The sequence below is a fragment of the Silurus meridionalis genome, chromosome 27 (genome assembly GCF_014805685.1).
Source record: "Silurus meridionalis isolate SWU-2019-XX chromosome 27, ASM1480568v1, whole genome shotgun sequence".
Taxonomy (NCBI): Eukaryota; Metazoa; Chordata; class Actinopteri; order Siluriformes; family Siluridae; genus Silurus; species Silurus meridionalis.
Window position 1 is genome coordinate 7137330 of NC_060910.1, and position 20852 is coordinate 7158181.

Below are 20852 nucleotides of genomic sequence, written 5' to 3' on the forward strand. Positions count from 1 at the left end.
TCTTTTGCTGTATTAAAAACACGAGAGAAGACCCAGCTGGTCTGAAAACTTTTCTGAAAAAAGGAATAAGGTTTCTTCCTGGGTTTTGATTCCCCCACACTGCGTGCGCCGAGCTCTCAAGAATACACTGCATTCTATTTCGAGCTCACGCTGAGTAAGGCGAACCGCACTCCACTTGCGATGGTCCTGACACGAAGCTGCACTCCTTTAAATAAAAAAGTAAAATAACTTCCACTGGGTTTTTTACATTTTATTTTATTTTTTGGCTGACAAAATGGAGACTCATATGCAAGAGGACGGAGACCGGATCGATCCAGAGATTCAGGACGATGGGACAGAGGCTGCCAATATAGTCGACGAAGAGGTTGAGGAACTTCACAACAGGTAGTGACTAATGCATGTTTGTAGCTTCATTGAAAAACATTAAAAACTATGAGTAGGGCACAAAAAAAAAACTAGATTTAACTATTTATTAGTGAATTTGGCTTAAATATTTGTTTTAAATTGTTATTTTAAAGATTATCAATAAATTAGGGAAAATGAAACACAACCTAACTTGTATCTCTTACGTCTCATACAACACCTGTTATCCATAATAGAACACAAATAGGGCATCACTGTATGTAAATATTATATTAATATATCTTTCAGCCAGCAAAATATCTAATGTATTGCAGAGATACAAATTTCAGTGTCGCAACACATTTAGTTAACCGCTCGTCACTCAAAATGTTCTCAAGTTGCTGTACCATGTTCTCCAACATACCGTTTCACATCATAGTGAACGTGTTATAACCCCTGCTTTGCTTTTAAACAGTTTAAAGGAAGTTGTCCAAGATCCAGCTGTAAAACCAAAGTTTCAGTGTCTGATGGTGGACCCATCATTCTCCATGGTGACGGTGCAGAGTGAGGACAGCGGGATTGTTTGGGAGACTGCATCAAGCAGATGTTCAACACCATGGGCCTCAGAAGCAAGCTCTCCATCAGATTCATTCAGCCTGGAGGGTTCGGGGACACAGGGTAATATAGTTATCATTATGGATGAAGACAAGGTGAGAAGAAGGAAAAAACCAGCAGCAGAGGGAAGCTGGGAGACAGGTTTCGCCGCCCAGGCTCCAGATTGTCAGGCGCTGCAATAGGAGAGGAGAGACCTGCAATGATGGAGGTGTCATTGCCAAATATAAGATGTGAAGATTCAGAGGATGGTCAAACAGCAGAGGGAAAACCAGACAAGGATCAAGAGCTTTTTAACCTGATTTCTGAGGGCTTTGAAATCCTTAATATTGTAGTACCTTCTAAACTTCCTACAGTGGACGAGGAATGCAGTACAGAATTGGCGGATAATTTGTCCTACTTGGAGGACACACCAAAGATCAAAACTAAATGCAAACATCAAAGCCGAGTACCCACCACCATTCCTGAGGTCATAGACAATCAGGAAATTCAAGATGATCGTCAAAGCGGCTTATCTCAGACCCCTGCTAATAAGCAGCTAAAGAAAGATGAAACTGATATGGACTACTTAGAGAAATTCACACTGCTTGATCAACATGCAGCAGATGGTAAGTCTAAGAGGGCTGAGTCTACACAAGATACAGAGCAAGAGGAAACACAGATGCCTGCAGAAGAACAAGAGGCAGAGGACTCAGTTGATGAGGATACCTTTGTCATTGTCACTGAGGTCGAAATTGCAGATGATCATCTGGATGAAGTGTTTTATGGAGCAAGTTGCAACGCAGAACCTGAATATCAATCGCACCATAAAGAAGACAAGGAACATGCAAGTGGAAGTGTAAAAAAACTCAAAGAGTGTGGTTCAGATTTATTCGAGCCAGGAGACTATCCTTACTCCTATTTTTCTTCCTCCTGGTCCACCCAAGATCATAGATCAAGATCTCCTTGATGAGCCGAGAGCCATGTCCTTCCATTACTCAGACCTTTATGAGGATGCCACTGGAGCCATAAAAAGGGATGAAGATGCCTCTGACGTCGAAAGTGTTGTTTCTGAAAAGTCATTTAAAAGACGCTTTTCTGATTCAGATGATGGTGATGGCTACCTGGAGAAATTCATATTGAAAGATGACACTCCAGTGGTCGAAGACCTACATGACGTTGATACTCCAGAGGGTGACCGAGTGATTTGGCCACAAAATAAATTTGAAATCACTGGATGTTTAATACGTGTTAAGGAAGATGATGCTCCTCAAAAAGAGGATGCTGGTGCCAATCAAGTGGAGATAGAGAGCAAAGATGTTATTCAGGATGAATGCCAGCCTTCATATTCTGCACAGGACTGTGAAGGTTGTAAGGGACTAAAGACTGGTTGTATGGCAGTTACATGTGAAACTTTGGAGGGATGTGAAGATTGTGATATGAAAACTGGCTGTAAATTCCCAAAAATTGTCTTATCTGACAAAATTCCTTTGAAAGCATATAGGGAATCAGATAAAATTATGTCAATTGAAGATGGACAACAGAGCAAAGTTCTAGAAATAAAGCTCATGGAGAAACAGGGTTCTAGCAGTTTGGTAAACAAAGCAGAGACTGATTTGCATGATAAACCTGAGGTCCTGCAGGAACAGCCAGTAAAAAATTATGAAAAAAAGGTGACTGATAAGATAGCTGAACTTCAAGATACCATTATTATCAACAAGGAAGAAGCATCAGACCAGGGTCAGCAAGTTTCATCTACAACACAAGATATAGCTAAACCTAATTTAGTGAATGATATACATGAACATGTAAAAGATACATCAGCAACAACTTTAGCTGAAGAAACTGAATGTGTACATCAAGAAAAGATCTCCAAACTAATAAAAAGTGAAGATGTGACCAAGCACTCTGGTGAAACAATTCCTGAACAAGTGAAAGTTCTTAAAGCAGAACCAGAAAGCAAATCTGAAGTTCTCAAGAGTAAGATAACACCTGATGTAGTGGAAGGCCCGAAAGATAATGTAGCCCAGTCCATTTTCCCTGAAAGTAAGAAGCAGGAGAAAGTCACTGACAAAAGCATAGTACAAGAGACAAAAGGTGATGATGCAAGAGGAGCTCTGAACAGTGACATCAAAGCTGATATTAAAACTATAAGTGAACAGAAAGTTTTGGAGGAATTATTGGTGTGACGCAGCTAGAAGTAAAGAGAAAGTTCAAGAAATCAAGGTTGAAGCCACAGAAAATATAAAAGAACGGACTGAAAAAGACATAGTGTTTGATAGAAAGATTTCAGACAGTGTAACAAGAGAGCAAAGTTCTAGAAATAAAGCTCATGGAGAAACAGGGTTCTAGCAGTTTGGTAAACAAAGCAGAGACTGATTTGCATGATAAACCTGAGGTCCTGCAGGAACAGCCAGTAAAAATTATGAAAAAAGGTGACTGATAAGATAGCTGAACTTCAAGATACCATTATTATCAACAAGGAAGAAGCATCAGACCAGGGTCAGCAAGTTTCATCTACAACACAAGATATAGCTAAACCTAATTTAGTGAATGATATACATGAACATGTAAAAGATACATCAGCAACAACTTTAGCTGAAGAAACTGAATGTGTACATCAAGAAAAGATCTCCAAACTAGTAAAAGTGAAGATGTGACCAAGCACTCTGGTGAAACAATTCCTGAACAAGTGAAAGTTCTTAAAGCAGAACCAGAAAGCAAATCTGAAGTTCTCAAGAGTAAGATAACACCTGATGTAGTGGAAGGCCCGAAAGATAATGTAGCCCAGTCCATTTTCCCTGAAAGTAAGAAGCAGGAGAAAGTCACTGACAAAAGCATAGTACAAGAGACAAAAGGTGATGATGCAAGAGGAGCTCTGAACAGTGACATCAAAGCTGATATTAAAACTATAAGTGAACAGAAAGTTTTGGAGGAATTATTGGTAAGCGACGCAGCTAGAAGTAAAGAGAAAGTTCAAGAAATCAAGGTTGAAGCCACAGAAAATATAAAAGAACGGACTGAAAAAGACATAGTGTTTGATAGAAAGATTTCAGACAGTGTAACAAGAGAGAGCACAGAAACAATAGATCCAGCCTCAGCGGTGGAAAGTTCAAATAATGCAGCCAAATTTGTCGTTAAACCTGAAAAGTTTGATAAATTGGAGAAAAGCTCAGAGATACCAACAAGTAATGATAAATTCATAGCGATCTATGGAGAACCCAAGGAGGCTGAAAGCGATGTTGTAACAATAAAACAAGAAATTTCTGTAGCATGTCCTGTTCCAGAAATCACAGAAAGAGATGTGGCAGAAGCAGTGGTCGATGAGGAAGTAAGCAAGGAAGGAAACCTTAAGTTGACAGATATCAGTATTTTAAACTCACATGCTGAAATTAAGATGATTCCACCCGTTCCTGCTACAAAAACAGATGACTCATGCCATGTTATTGCGCCACCACCTGTACGAAAGGAACAGGACGGTGAGATGAGGGAGGTAGCAACAGGCAGAAGAAACTTAGAGACCACCGTTGAGGCCCTTAAACCTCTGTATCCGTTAGCTTTAGAAAAAGTAGATGGGGTCTCTAAAGTGGTACAAGAGGTGAAGGGAAAAAGTGAAAGTAAATCGAAAAAAATACTTCTAAAGGATACACACAAAGAAGAGTTATGGAGAACTCTGGAGTCTGCAAGTCCTTCCCCTCCAATGGAAAAAGAGGACTTAACAATGAGGACTTCACCTTTAGAAGAAGTTGAATACATTAAAGTAAATGATAACTCTGCTCTGGAGCTAAACAAAAAAATGGATAAAGGATTTTCAACGTTACGTAGTTTCAGTCCACTGGAAGACCTCTCTGGGTTTTGCCAAGATTTGGCAGAGCCAGAATTGCAAAAGGAAATATACGAGGAGCTAGATTATGAGATGGTCACTGAGCAAGATGCAAGACAATCAGAGTCTGAAGTAACTGCAGGTAAAGAATATAAGGAACGCTTTCAGGATCAAGCTCTTGTGCCAACAACTGAAACAGACTATGAGTTTATCGAGGACTTGGATGATACCCAAATATCAGAGCTCAAGCAACTGGAGAAAAAAAAAGAAATACAGCCAATGGATGCATTCTGCCTTGTCTGCCATTGCCCGATATTAGTGAGTGATGGCGGCCATGAAAATCATAAGGTGTCAACACTGGACAAAGCATTCGAAGACATTAAGGTAAGTTCCTTTTCACTTCAAACATTCCTACCTATACACTTAATAGTTTCCACCGTGATATGATCATAACCCGATGGAAATTATGGTGTATATCGGTAGGAATGTTCCTCCGTGGTCCTCCATGACATCATCTCTTGACAGCAGGCTGAAATCTGATCTATATCGAGTTCTCTTGGGAAAACTTGGATCATGAATTCACCAACAGTTATTTCTTTTGATGCAGAGCCAGTGACTCTTCACATTTAAAGCCTTGTATAACTTACATGCAGTATTTATTACTTACTTTTCATTTCAATGCCTGTTGATAGTTTTTAAAATACTGTTAACATAACTCAGTAAGTTCTGAGGAAACACATTGCAGAAATAGACATATATAATTCATCTTTGAAAACAAACAGATTTTGTCTGTCAGAAGATTTTGTCTTGATTTTGAAGATTTTGATCTTTAAAAAGCACAGAACCGTCCCACATCCAAGAAGGATATGGTGACTATGTAAAACTGTGTATGTTAATATCAAGGTATGAAAAGTATTTTTTATTATTTTATTCTATTTCTAGGATCAGTTGAGTAACTGGATCTCAGTTTTACAAGAAAGATCAGAAAATATTGAGGATATGGTATCGGAACTTGAGCTGGCGTACAACTCTGTGGAGGTATATTTATTTAAATGCTGAGTTAATATTAAAAACCTTTGATCGTAGCAAAGACCAAATAGATGTAAATGTGTCAATGTCTTGTCACAAAGGATAAGTGCAAGGATGGTGAGAAAGTCTTAGATGAGCAAAATGAGGAGACATTAAAGCTAGTGATGGAGAGGTACAATGAAATGTCGCTGAGTATGGAAGAGGAAAAGAAAGCCAAACTTGAGCAGCTTTACGATCAAATTGTGTCTTTCCAAGAGAACAATGACTCTGCTAAAGAGGCAATGGAGATGACAACAAAGGAGATGGAAGAGACAGATGAGTTAGCATTTTTGTTGGTGAGTGTTTTCATTTTAATTGGTATAATTTTCTTTAATATTTCAAGCCATGCTTAATTATATCACCAATATTCAATATACTTTAAATGCTGCTATTTAGCTTAGAGAATAATGAGGCGACATACATTTTTCTTAATTGTTTTTCTCTTGGTCTATGAAACAGACACCCATGTACCAACATACAGTACATGCAATATGGACTATAACACTTTCACATATGGTTTTCTCAGCCACATAGTACAAAATAATGATTTTTGTAAACCATATTCTACATATTTTGCAGGTTTGCTCTAGTAGCCTGCACCTTTAAGCTCTGCCAACACTGTAGTTTGGTCATTTTCTTGTAAAATGATCTGCCTGATATTGCGTAAAAGAATAACATTTAATTTGATTATCATATTGCTGGATGTGAAATTAATTCATCAGAAGGAACTGTATTAAATCAGATGTCTTTTTCTTCAATCCCCAGTCATACAAAGACATTGAAATGAGGTAACTAATGAGTGTTTTGCACTTGGATTGATCTCAGTAAACTCTGTCACAGTGCTTGATAAATTATGAATACAATATGTTTCAAATTTGAAATGTCTGCAGTAAAGAAGATGAAGTGTTTGCTGATGTCTTTTATTGCAGCTTTTCTGATGTGCCTAATTATTTGCTCGGGGTTTATTTTTGATTTTTCTATTCTGCATGTAAATACAGCACTGTGGTTCAGAAGCTAAAATGAATGTGGGAGTTTACACTGTATTTCAGAATTAGAAATGTGAGCATGTGAGTTAATAATTATACAGCATGTGAGAGCCATGCAGGATAATACACATTTATATACTGTAAATAAATAACTTTTTATACTTAAATGTGTTATTGATTTATGGCAGGTTAAAAACAGCTTTAGACTCGGCCATGTCTCTAGAGCTTGGCCCACGAGGCTTGCTTGTATTTGAAGATTATGCCAAAGGCACCACTGGAAATGAGAAGAAAGGAGATGGAAGAGACAGATGAGTTAGCATTTTTGTTGGTGAGTGTTTTCATTTTAATTGGTATAATTTTCTTTAATATTTCAAGCCATGCTTAATTATATCACCAATATTCAATATACTTTAAATGCTGCTATTTAGCTTAGAGAATAATGAGGACATACATTTTTCTTAATTGTTTTTCTCTTGGTCTATGAAACAGACACCCATGTACCAACATACAGTACATGCAATATGGACTATAACACTTTCACATATGGTTTTCTCAGCCACATAGTACAAAATAATGATTTTTGTAAACCATATTCTACATATTTTGCAGGTTTGCTCTAGTAGCCTGCACCTTTAAGCTCTGCCAACACTGTAGTTTGGTCATTTTCTTGTAAAATGATCTGCCTGATATTGCGTAAAAGAATAACATTTAATTTGATTATCATATTGCTGGATGTGAAATTAATTCATCAGAAGGAACTGTATTAAATCAGATGTCTTTTTCTTCAATCCCCAGTCATACAAAGACATTGAAATGAGGTAACTAATGAGTGTTTTGCACTTGGATTGATCTCAGTAAACTCTGTCACAGTGCTTGATAAATTATGAATACAATATGTTTCAAATTTGAAATGTCTGCAGTAAAGAAGATGAAGTGTTTGCTGATGTCTTTTATTGCAGCTTTTCTGATGTGCCTAATTATTTGCTCGGGGTTTATTTTTGATTTTTCTATTCTGCATGTAAATACAGCACTGTGGTTCAGAAGCTAAAATGAATGTGGGAGTTTACACTGTATTTCAGAATTAGAAATGTGAGCATGTGAGTTAATAATTATACAGCATGTGAGAGCCATGCAGGATAATACACATTTATATACTGTAAATAAATAACTTTTTATACTTAAATGTGTTATTGATTTATGGCAGGTTAAAAACAGCTTTAGACTCGGCCATGTCTCTAGAGCTTGGCCCACGAGGCTTGCTTGTATTTGAAGATTATGCCAAAGGCACCACTGGAAATGAGAAGAAAAACCGTCAAGTGATTCCAGGTATGTTCTTAATATAACATAGACCCTCTTGAATCATGACTGGAGTAAGATATAACATTGTTATTAAAAAGGAAAAACTAAATCTATTTATTCCAGTTTAACCCAACATGCTATCAATCTATCAGATTGTGAACATTCTGTTTGCTTCTGCTATTAATAGTGCCCCAGCAACCCCATCTTCAGCTACAGGAGGCTAATTCTGCCACAAGCACCTCCGTCACTGTGTACTGGACAGTAAATGAAGGAGACATCATTGACTGTTTTCAGGTCTACTGCATGGAAGAGCCTCAAGGAGGTACGACAGTGTGAAATCAAATTTATAGCAACACTACTGACATGCTTTACCAGTGTTTGCTCTTGTCTGAAGGAAGTTGGTGGAGAACTAGTTAGATGTCCTAGGACTAGATAGTGAATATGGAAATTGCTACTAGCTTATAATTGCTATGATTGAGTTTAATGCAGAGAATTATTAATTTATTGGTTCAGAGAGTTAATAAACTGTTTCTGGACATTAACTGTCAAAACATATTTTATTTACACAGTATTTCCTTTTTTTTTTTTTAAATCTTCTTTTTTAATACTTACATTTTGCATTTATATTGTACTTGGGTTTATTTTTCTTGGAACTTTATTGAAAGCATCATTTTCACGTGATACACATTTACCTTAAATACCCAGTACATTTGTGAGAACATAATTAGAAAATTACATAAACCAATTTGATAATCAAAAACAGTAGTCAATAATAAGAAGTAACATCCACAGTATTAGCTAAGAATATGAAACACATAAGTACTGGTTTTCAAATATGCACTACATGTGTGTACACTTACATTGTTAGCTATGAATTAAACAGCGACAGCTCACAAGGTCATTCTGGCTGCAAGGCAAATTATAGGTTTCTTTTAATCTGCCCATTCGAATACTTTATTATTTCAGTAGTAATAGATTCAAAGTTAAAAGTTTCACATAAACGCATATGGTCAAGTGTTCTGTCTTGATTAAACAAACCCGAAAACTCTTTGAGTTGCCCTGTTTGTGACATTTTTATTTTCAGTAACAAGAAAGATGAAAAAAAATAAAAAACAGCTGCTTATAAGGCTTATAATAACATGTTTCATGGATGTTCAGTGACATCAAATATAATTATAAGTGGATAAGTTGTACAGTGTGCTGTCCTAATGAGTTGTTTTGTGCTGTTAAATGAAACAAATGATTAAGAATGTTCTAGTAGGAACATTAACTAATAGAAAATATGGAATATTTCCCCCCATTGGGTTCTGTTCCTTTCTGAACCACTACCTATTATTAGATAAATCTATATTTGTTTAAAATTAATTAGATGGCTGTTCTGGTTGTTTTGGTCATCTTATGTCATTATTACCTGTAGCCATCTCTGAGGAATACAGAGTGACGGTGAAGGAGAGTCACTGTAATCTAGAAGAGCTGGAGCCAGATAAGTGCTATAAGGTGTGGGTGATGGCAGTGAACTACACTGGATGCAGTCTGCCAAGCGAAAGACTTCCTTTCAGAACAGGTCAGTGGGGTGTACAGTATAAGTTGTACTTATTCATGCTAATTATTTTTATAGAAGATTATCTAAAATGGTAATTGCTAATGTATTTAAAATAAAATTCAATCTGACATTAGAAGAGATGCAGTCTAACAAATATACACAATACTGCAAAAGTCTTCTCCAGTCAAGTCAAATATAGTCAAATATTTATTCTGCATTAAAAGTAAATGCTTCGAGTCTGAGAGCTCTTCTAAAAATAGCATTGTAGGGCGTGTTTCAGTCATTTTTCTGTGGAAATGGTAGAAGCCAGAGAGATGTTAGAGACCATAATATACAAAAAAGACACAGAGCAACTATCGCAAATGTACCTTTTCAGTAAACAATTTACTGCATTAATTCTGCAGCCAATTCTAGTAACACTGCTGAGAGAGAATTTTAATTGCAATGGGCCACGTATGCGCATACACACACATTCACACTGAGGGGCAGTATATTATAGCCAATCTGCCCAACTGCAGTTGTGGGGTTGTGGAAGAAAATCCTTTACAGTAGAGTAAATACAGGTGTGTTGTATCATGGCTGACCCTGCGCTCTGACCCCAGGTTTATGTAAAGAAAAGATTTTTAGTGTGCTGTAATGTATATGTGACAAATAAACTCTATTCCATTCTATAAATATAAACAGATATAGCAGGAATATAAACACATTGTGATTGACAGGTTGTAGGTTTGTGAAAAACCTTACTTTTCGCAACCCAAACTTACAGAGCTACTTTGAAAAGGAAGTCCAACTATATATATATATATATATATATATATATATATATACAGGGAGTGCAGAATTATTAGGCAAGTTGTATTTTTGAGGATTAATTTTATTTGAGGATTTAATTTGAACAACAACCATGTTCTCAATGAACACAAAAAACTCATTAATATCAAAGCTGAATATTTTTGGAAGTAGTTTTAGTTTTAGCTATTTTAGGGGATATCTGTGTGTGCAGGTGACTATTACTGTGCATAATTATTAGGCAACAACAAAAACAAATTCATACCCATTTCAATTATTTATTTTTACCAGTGAAACCAATATAACATCTCAACATTCACAAATATACATTTCTGACATTCAAAACCAAACAAAACAAATCAGTGACCAATATAGCCACCTTTCTTTGCAAGGACACTCAAAAGCCTGCCATCCATGGATTCTGTCAGTGTTTTGATCTGTTCACCATCAACATTGCATGCAGCAGCAACCACAGCCTCCCAGACACTGTTCAGAGAGGTGTACTGTTTTCCTCCTTGTAAATCGCACATTTGATGATGGACCACAGGTTCTCAATGGGGTTCAGATCAGGTGAACAAGGAGGCCATATCATTAGATTTTCTTCTTTTATACCCTTTCTTGCCAGCCACGCTGTGGAGTACTTGGACGTGTGTGATGGAGCATTGTCCTGCATGAAAATCATGTTTTTCTTGAAGGATGCAGACTTCTTCCTGTACCACTGCTTGAAGAAGGTGTCTTCCAGAAACTGGCAGTAGGACTGGGAGTTCAGCTTGACTCCATCCTCAACCCGAAAAGGCCCCACAAGCTCATCTTTGATGATACCAGCCCAAACCAGTACTCCACCTCCACCTTGCTGGCGTCTGAGTCGGACTGGAGCTCTCTGCCCTTTACCAATCCAGCCACGGGCCCATCCATCTGGCCCATCAAGACTCACTCTCATTTCATCAGTCCATAAAACCTTAGAAAAATCAGTCTTGAGATATTTCTTGGCCCAGTCTTGACGTTTCAGCTTGTGTGTCTTGTTCAGTGGTGGTCGACTTTCTGCCTTTCTTACCTTGGCCATGTCTCTGAGTATTGCACACCTTGTGCTTTTGGGCACTCAGTGATGTTGCAGCTCTGAAATATGGCCAAACTGGTGGCAAGTGGCATCTTGGCAGCTGCACGCTTGACTTTTCTCAGTTCACGGGCAGTTATTTTGCGCCTTGGTTTTTCCACACGCTTCTTGCGACCCTGTTGACTATTTTGAATGAAACGCTTGATTGTTCGATGATCACGCTTCAGAAGCTTGGCTATTTTAAGACTGCTGCATCCTCTGCAATATATCTCACTATTTTTGACTTTTCTGAGCCTGTCAAGTCCTTCTTTTGACCCATTTTGCCAAAGGAAAGGAAGTTGCCTAATAATTATGCACACCTGATATAGGGTGTTGATGTCATTAGACCACACCCTTCTCATTACAGAGATGCACATCACCTAATATGCTTAATTGGTAGTAGGCTTTCCAGCCTATACAGCTTGGAGTAAGACAACATGCATAACGAGGATGATGTGGTCAAAATACTCATTTGCCTAATAATTATGCACACCTGATATAGGGTGTTGATGTCATTAGACCACACCCTTCTCATTACAGAGATGCACATCACCTAATATGCTTAATTGGTAGTAGGCTTTCCAGCCTATACAGCTTGGAGTAAGACAACATGCATAACGAGGATGATGTGGTCAAAATACTCATTTGCCTAATAATTATGCACACCTGATATAGGGTGTTGATGTCATTAGACCACACCCTTCTCATTACAGAGATGCACATCACCTAATATGCTTAATTGGTAGTAGGCTTTCCAGCCTATACAGCTTGGAGTAAGACAACATGCATAACGAGGATGATGTGGTCAAAATACTCATTTGCCTAATAATTATGCACACCTGATATAGGGTGTTGATGTCATTAGACCACACCCTTCTCATTACAGAGATGCACATCACCTAATATGCTTAATTGGTAGTAGGCTTTCCAGCCTATACAGCTTGGAGTAAGACAACATGCATAACGAGGATGATGTGGTCAAAATACTCATTTGCCTAATAATTATGCACACCTGATATAGGGTGTTGATGTCATTAGACCACACCCTTCTCATTACAGAGATGCACATCACCTAATATGCTTAATTGGTAGTAGGCTTTCCAGCCTATACAGCTTGGAGTAAGACAACATGCATAACGAGGATGATGTGGTCAAAATACTCATTTGCCTAATAATTTGCACTCCTGTATATATATATATACACACACATTCACACTGAGGGGCAGTATATTATAGCCAATCTGCCCAACTGCAGTTGTGGGGTTGTGGAAGAAAATCCTTTACAGTAGAGTAAATACAGGTGTGTTGTATCATGGCTGACCCTGCGCTCTGACCCCAGGTTTATGTAAAGAAAAGATTTTTAGTGTGCTGTAATGTATATGTGACAAATAAACTCTATTCCATTCTATAAATATAAACAGATATAGCAGGAATATAAACACATTGTGATTGACAGGTTGTAGGTTTGTGAAAAACCTTACTTTTCGCAACCCAAACTTACAGAGCTACTTTGAAAAGGAAGTCCAACTATATATATATATATATATATATATATATATATACAGGAGTGCAGAATTATTAGGCAAGTTGTATTTTTGAGGATTAATTTTATTTGAGGATTTAATTTGAACAACAACCATGTTCTCAATGAACACAAAAAACTCATTAATATCAAAGCTGAATATTTTTGGAAGTAGTTTTAGTTTTAGCTATTTTAGGGGATATCTGTGTGTGCAGGTGACTATTACTGTGCATAATTATTAGGCAACAACAAAAACAAATTCATACCCATTTCAATTATTTATTTTTACCAGTGAAACCAATATAACATCTCAACATTCACAAATATACATTTCTGACATTCAAAACCAAACAAAAACAAATCAGTGACCAATATAGCCACCTTTCTTTGCAAGGACACTCAAAAGCCTGCCATCCATGGATTCTGTCAGTGTTTTGATCTGTTCACCATCAACATTGCATGCAGCAGCAACCACAGCCTCCCAGACACTGTTCAGAGAGGTGTACTGTTTTCCTCCTTGTAAATCGCACATTTGATGATGGACCACAGGTTCTCAATGGGGTTCAGATCAGGTGAACAAGGAGGCCATATCATTAGATTTTCTTCTTTTATACCCTTTCTTGCCAGCCACGCTGTGGAGTACTTGGACGTGTGTGATGGAGCATTGTCCTGCATGAAAATCATGTTTTCTTGAAGGATGCAGACTTCTTCCTGTACCACTGCTTGAAGAAGGTGTCTTCCAGAAACTGGCAGTAGGACTGGGAGTTCAGCTTGACTCCATCCTCAACCCGAAAAGGCCCCACAAGCTCATCTTTGATGATACCAGCCCAAACCAGTACTCCACCTCCACCTTGCTGGCGTCTGAGTCGGACTGGAGCTCTCTGCCCTTTACCAATCCAGCCACGGGCCCATCCATCTGGCCCATCAAGACTCACTCTCATTTCATCAGTCCATAAAACCTTAGAAAAATCAGTCTTGAGATATTTCTTGGCCCAGTCTTGACGTTTCAGCTTGTGTGTCTTGTTCAGTGGTGGTCGACTTTCTGCCTTTCTTACCTTGGCCATGTCTCTGAGTATTGCACACCTTGTGCTTTTGGGCACTCAGTGATGTTGCAGCTCTGAAATATGGCCAAACTGGTGGCAAGTGGCATCTTGGCAGCTGCACGCTTGACTTTTCTCAGTTCACGGGCAGTTATTTTGCGCCTTGGTTTTTCCACACGCTTCTTGCGACCCTGTTGACTATTTTGAATGAAACGCTTGATTGTTCGATGATCACGCTTCAGAAGCTTGGCTATTTTAAGACTGCTGCATCCCTCTGCAATATATCTCACTATTTTTGACTTTTCTGAGCCTGTCAAGTCCTTCTTTTGACCCATTTTGCCAAAGGAAAGGAAGTTGCCTAATAATTATGCACACCTGATATAGGGTGTTGATGTCATTAGACCACACCCTTCTCATTACAGAGATGCACATCACCTAATATGCTTAATTGGTAGTAGGCTTTCCAGCCTATACAGCTTGGAGTAAGACAACATGCATAACGAGGATGATGTGGTCAAAATACTCATTTGCCTAATAATTTGCACTCCTGTATATATATATATATATATATATATATATATATATATATATATATATATATATATATATATATACATACACAAATAGTGTCACAACACTATATACTGATTGAATATGTTTACCGCATATTATAGAAATCTGTTCATGCAAATTAGTAATACTTAATACTGTATTTTCTTAGCCATTTAATTAGAGTACAGTTAATCCTTCTCTTTGTTTGTCTGGACAGCCCCATCTGTTCCAGTGATTAACCCAGAAGCTTGCACAGTATTGTGGGACTCCGCTACAATCCGCTGGAGCTCATCTCAGCCCAGTGCTGCAGAGACTTTCACACTAGAGTATTGCCGCCAATATGCCCTTGAGGGAGAGGGTCTCAGGTACATGTAAAATACTACACTCTTTAGCTACTCATCATGAACTGGAGAGATTCTGTCATTCCCATACGATTCTTGTTAAACAATACTTCAGTCTTTTTCTACTTATTCTCAGTCTGTTGGTTCTGGGGAGTATGTGATAGTGTGAATGACAAAAATGTTTTCCAGGACTGAGAACTGTATGCAGAGTTCTCATCTATAATGGAAATGTAAGAAATGAACAAATGTTGAAATTACATGATTACACTGTATACTTTATAATATAAATTTATAATACACTCAGTAGCACTTCAGCCAAATAATATGTCTCAAGATGAGACAGAAATGAGAGAATGAGAAATGACAGAGTTGAGAGATCCTTTTCTTACAGGGTTTTTTCCCCAACTTTTTAAATAAAGTAAAAAAAAAAAAAAATTCTAGTTGTTTTTTGTTTTTTTTGCAAAAGTGGATGGCACTCAAATGTCAAAACATTTTCTATTTGTGGTATTGACGCAGGGCCAGTCTATGTTGGCCATTGGGAAGGCTGAAAAATGACTCCTGTGTCTGAAGGGATGAATTTCACCAATTTAAAACTTTCATGGAAACAAAAGCAAAATAGAGTCGGTAACATGACAAGGTTTTTTTTATTTTTTATTTATTTATTTATTTTTATTTTTTTGTAGCAACGTTGAGAGAAAAAAAATGAGTGAGGGAATAAAAATTGAGGAAATATAATTTCATAAATGCTATGATGTAAATGATTAAAGGAACTTTATATGTCTGTATAAATGATTAAAAAAATAGCTGTCATTCATTAACATATCTAAAAAAAACAGTTGTTGGCAATTTGCTGTGGTATAAGAAAAATAGAAAAGTCGGGACATGCTAAAAAAAAATATCTACTTTGGGGTGGTAACATTATATATGGAGTAGATAGAAGAAAAAAAATATTTCCTTAACATTAATTTTGCTTTATACTAATTTTAATACTTTTTAAATATAATTTGGTTTATACTATTAGGATTTTTTTTAACGACGTCTTGCTGTTCGTATGTATTGCCCTATAAAGTACTAACAAATACAGACATATGTATAATGGACTTTCTGACCTAACCGTGTCAAGCGAAACCTATTGACATCTATGAGTCAGGACTACTGCTATTTGCAGTTATGCCTGAAACAGCATACATAATTGGATGCTTTAGAATAAGATGATACTAACTGATAATCTTCTTTCCTCTCAGGTCTGTGTCTGGGATAAAAGGCTATGAGCACAAGGTCCTCTTGCAGCCCAATGAGAACTTCCTCTTTTACATCAAATCAGTGAACAGGGTTGGAGCCAGTGACCAGAGTGAGGCAGCTCTCATCTCAACACGAGGTTAGAGCTGAGACCATCTCAGTATTTTATTTCTTTAACGTAATCGGGGTGTGTGTTGTTGTTTCATATATACATATACATATGCACATACATACATACATACATACATACATACATACATATACATATACATACCCCTGTTCACAAAGCGGTCTCCATGTGGATATGGTTTACATGGTTTAACGTGAAAGATCTTGAGCTCTGAGCTCAACCCTATTAAACATCTTTAGGATGAATTGAAATTTTGATTGCACCCCAGACATCTTCATCCTTCATCAGTACCTGACTTTACTAACACCCTTGTGGCTTAATCTGTTAATAAACTGTTTGAAACGCATATAAGAAGCTTATTGTCTGGTGTCCACAAACTTTGCTGCATATAGAATATAGACAGATTAATAGATATAATGAATTATTGTCCCATGAGTCTCTGTGTCGATGCAAAATTTTCAGTCTGGTTTTATTTATTTATTTATTTATTTATTTATTTATTTTTATTTCTTTTTTACCGTTTAGGTACCAGGTTCCACTTACTGAGTGAAACAGCTAATATTGTGCTTAAAATTTCTGAGGACAAGAACTCTGTGCAGTATCCTGTGAAATCCTACAATAAGATGCCCACCCTTATCGAGTAAGAGCTAACATTTATTTGACTTTATTTTTAAGCAATAGCTCCTTCCATGCTTATTGGTTTTTATCTAACATATATTTACCACTGGTCACTTTTTTTTGTTTAAAAGAACTACCTAAAGACCAAACAAATGAATGAAAAACACTTGAATTTTATGATTTTCATTGCTGTACAAACTGAAAAGAATTCCTTGCTAATATAATTTTAGCTAATAGTATTATTAGATCCTGATCTATTTATACTATCACGAAGATCTCGACTTCTTCGCTAAGTGCTTCTGTAAGGTGGTCTGGATAAGGATGTCTGCTAAATGTAGTAAATGTAAAATTAGCATGAGTGATTACTATGGACAAAGAAATTTGATGTTTTCCCAGAACACACTTAGTGTGTATTAGAAGTCTACTTTGGTGTCTTATGTTTACAAGTAATTCTTTAATATTCTTTAAAAATAGTGTATAGTAAATTATATTACATGTAAGAAAATGTGGTATCAAAGACAAACACAAATACGTTGTTAACAACTGGCCTTAACAGCTGTAATCACGTAGTCACATTTTCAGGATTAAACAGCTAGACTTTATTTCTATATGAGTTTAAAGGTAAATGAGTAAATAGAAATGTAACATTTGAGAATTTGATTGCTGTTCTTTCCATATTCACCAACTTTTCTTGACAGATGTCCAGCAGTGAGGGGCGAGCTCCTGCCGCATGTTGGATATCACTACTGGGAAACAGTGGTAGCTGGCTGTACAGCCTACCGCATTGGTGTTGCCTATCAGACAGAACCACAAGACAGCACTGTAGGTGACAGCAGCACCTCCTGGTGTCTGCACTGTGTGCCCACATCCATCAGGTTTGATACTTGCATCCATGCCGTCATCATCATCATCATCATCATCATTATTTTAGCTGAGATGCGAGTGTTTCTCTATCCTCATTCCACTTCCTTGTTCATTTTCAAAGCTGTAGGTTCGAGCTGCTGCATGACAACGTGGAATCGGATATCTTTGTGACGAACGTTCCTGCTCGTATCGGCACTCTGCTGGACTTCACGCAGGGCCGCTTGGTCTTCTTCAACGCTCTGAATGGCCAGTGTCTGGGCTCATTTCAGCAAGCCTTCAGCCAGCCCTGCTACCCTGTATTTACCCTGGAGAGACCTGGCAACCTGGAGCTTAAGATGACCACGGAGGTCCCAGAGTTTGCCAAGCACTGGTAGCACAGACAACGCTGGATTTCTGGACAATCCATATTTATCTTCTTGGCCTTGGGATCTGAAATCTGTTACACTGTGTGTGTGTAATGTTTATTAGGTTCTTGGAAAGAAATTTGAGATTTTGCATTTTCTCAAGGTTGATATACATATATATATGTACATGATATACAGTATTTGGAAAAAATCCAGCACTTCTACCTTTAATTCAACCTAATCTTTATCTAAACAAAGAATTGTACTGGGACAAGAACGAAAAACCAATTGCCTGGAATTAACAATAATCTTTAGTGTTAAATTATTTATTGTTCTGACAAAAAGGAACCTTCTTTTGAAAATAAAAAACCCAACAACTTTATAATAGAAGCCATAAGGTTCTTGTTCAATTCTATGCAAATATATAACACAAATTCAAAACATGACATGAATCATGTTATACCAAAGCTCTTGGGAAGGAGAATTTTATTGGAGGTTCCCGCAAAGGAGTTATACAGTGCAAAGCAATTCTTCTCACTTTTGTATTGTTTTCAAAAATTGCTATTTAAAAGTATTTTTTTATTTTGTTTTATTGATTAATGTGGTATAAGGGTTTGTTACTTTTTTAGTTTTCTGTGTTGTAAATAAGGAAAAGGTGAATGTACACTATCTATTCTATCATTTATCATTACTAGATGTAGCTTGTAGCATTAGCATTACTAAACGCAATGGAGTGTAAGGTGTATACTATAGTATGCATAGTGTATAGAATAGTTTGCTGGAGTATAGTGTTATAGGATAGTAGTATTATAGTATATACTTGTACAGAATTATATTGCACAGCTAATCACGATCGCTATCTTTTGCCTGCACCATTGACATCATAGCTGACCAGTAGATGCTGCTGTGGTCTTTGCATTTGTTATTTTTGTCCTTCTGCTCTGTTCAGGGGCAAATTTCTCACTCGCTAATTCCTACTCTCTTTTTTGTTCTTTAGCAACATTTGATTGCAGTCCCATATATAATCGTGTTAATTTGCAGATATGTCTCTAAAATGATTACTGCCTTATATTTTCTAGATGTCTTTAATACACAAAAAATCACATTGTTGCTCTGTAGCCACATAATTGTGCAATGGAGTGGATACTTTTAGCATTTAGTTTGAACGCCACATAGTTTTTTGTATTTTCACCCCAAATCTCGAATTTCGAGTAGTTTTTCCTGTTCACCTATACATTAAAATGTTATTGAAGTGTTTTTGCATGTTGAAGCCTGGCTATGCCGGTCTTTATTTCTGTATTGACAGTGATTTAGTCAAAGTTCATTTTACAGATTCAAGATAAGACGTCCGAATGTACATTTCCAACTAACAAGAATATAGATTTTATTTATATTTATTCTTTTTAGTGATTTGATTACTAATATTCCCTTTTTTGCATACACAATGTATTATATTGTTCATAAACCCAACATTTTCTTTTCTTGTAACCAGCTGTTATTAATCATCAATTTGTAAAGGTCTTTTTCTCTTTATTTCTTTGTAACCGTATGAAGCAAAAACAGACTAAAAGTGATCCGTTTCATTGACAGCTTGAAAATGCTTAAAAATACGAATTTGAATTGTTTCACATGGATTATAGATTGTATATTTATATGTTGTTTGTGATTCATAGGGATTAATCTCAGAGCAGTTCTATACTTCCCTTTTTATAGTTTTACAGTATAATTGCAGGTTTATAGCGTGTTAAACTACCATTCTATTTACCACAAGAGGTCATTGTGCTATAATGTGGGCCCTTGAAAAGTAGGCTTTAATTCACTGTTTTGTTAATGAGCCTTGATTTTCACTAATGACTTATACATTTGGAATAATATAAGCTCCAAGCCATGTGCAAGCAGAAATCTGAGATCACAGCTTTGAGAGCAGTTTACAGGCTGACAAATATCTGATTTGAAAGCACACTTGGATTTACTTAGTGATTGTCTCTAGTGAAATGTGCACATAGAGCAAAAACAGAATAAAAACCACACGCAGTAATTCAGTTCTTCTTTTTGTTCCTTTGAATGCCTTTACACAAACCGGAGAAATGAACAAAATGTGTTTTCTAGGCCTGCAACACAGAACCCCAGTCAGTCAGTCAGTAAAAAAAAAAACAAGGGAAAAAAAAGTCGTCTTATGAGCAGAGGAATTAGACATCTGCTTTACAGTCAAAAACAGGTTGTCCTGCGCCTCCAAAACACTGCCAGGCTTCTGAAAGAGACAAAGAAATTCCTAATGGTAATCATCTCAGTTCTTCCAAAGAACAGCTCTTGATTCTCCTTAGAACTGTTTGTCCTTTTGCTAAATTTGCAAGCTCATTAAAACATACAAGTATGCTCGTCTGTCTGTAAATGTAAGACGTGTTTTCGTTTCCCAGAATCACTTGCAGTACTTCGAGAATAATTTGGTGTTTGTTCTGAGCATCTTCTCATACCTGACATTTCTGCCCTCATCTCATTCCTGGTAAAGAACGAAGATGTGAAAATACTTAAGGAGTAAGAAAAACAGGACAGGCAACGTTACAAGGGCTCGTGTGCTTTTTGAGCTGGGTGGCTCATGCAAACATCATAAGAGAGGAAAAAAAGTTTAAAAGAGAAAACCATTTGAAAGGACATTGCTTGGGGGGTT

General features: G+C 36.9%; 1 protein-coding gene across 1 annotated transcript; it reads left to right on the forward strand.

Moving 5' to 3' along the window:
• Nucleotides 1-54: 54 nt before the first annotated feature.
• cmya5 (cardiomyopathy associated 5) lies at nt 55-20226 on the forward strand. Its single transcript, XM_046842238.1, is given in 16 exon segments — nt 55-384; nt 818-1064; nt 1067-1827; nt 1829-3118; nt 3559-5140; nt 5699-5794; nt 5887-6120; nt 6590-6612; nt 8015-8136; nt 8297-8431; nt 9527-9673; nt 14866-15013; nt 16234-16367; nt 16884-16998; nt 17675-17851; nt 17962-20226. Coding segments are annotated over 16 exon segments (5574 nt in total). The 5' UTR covers nt 55-274; the 3' UTR covers nt 18215-20226.
• Nucleotides 20227-20852: the final 626 nt, after the last annotated feature.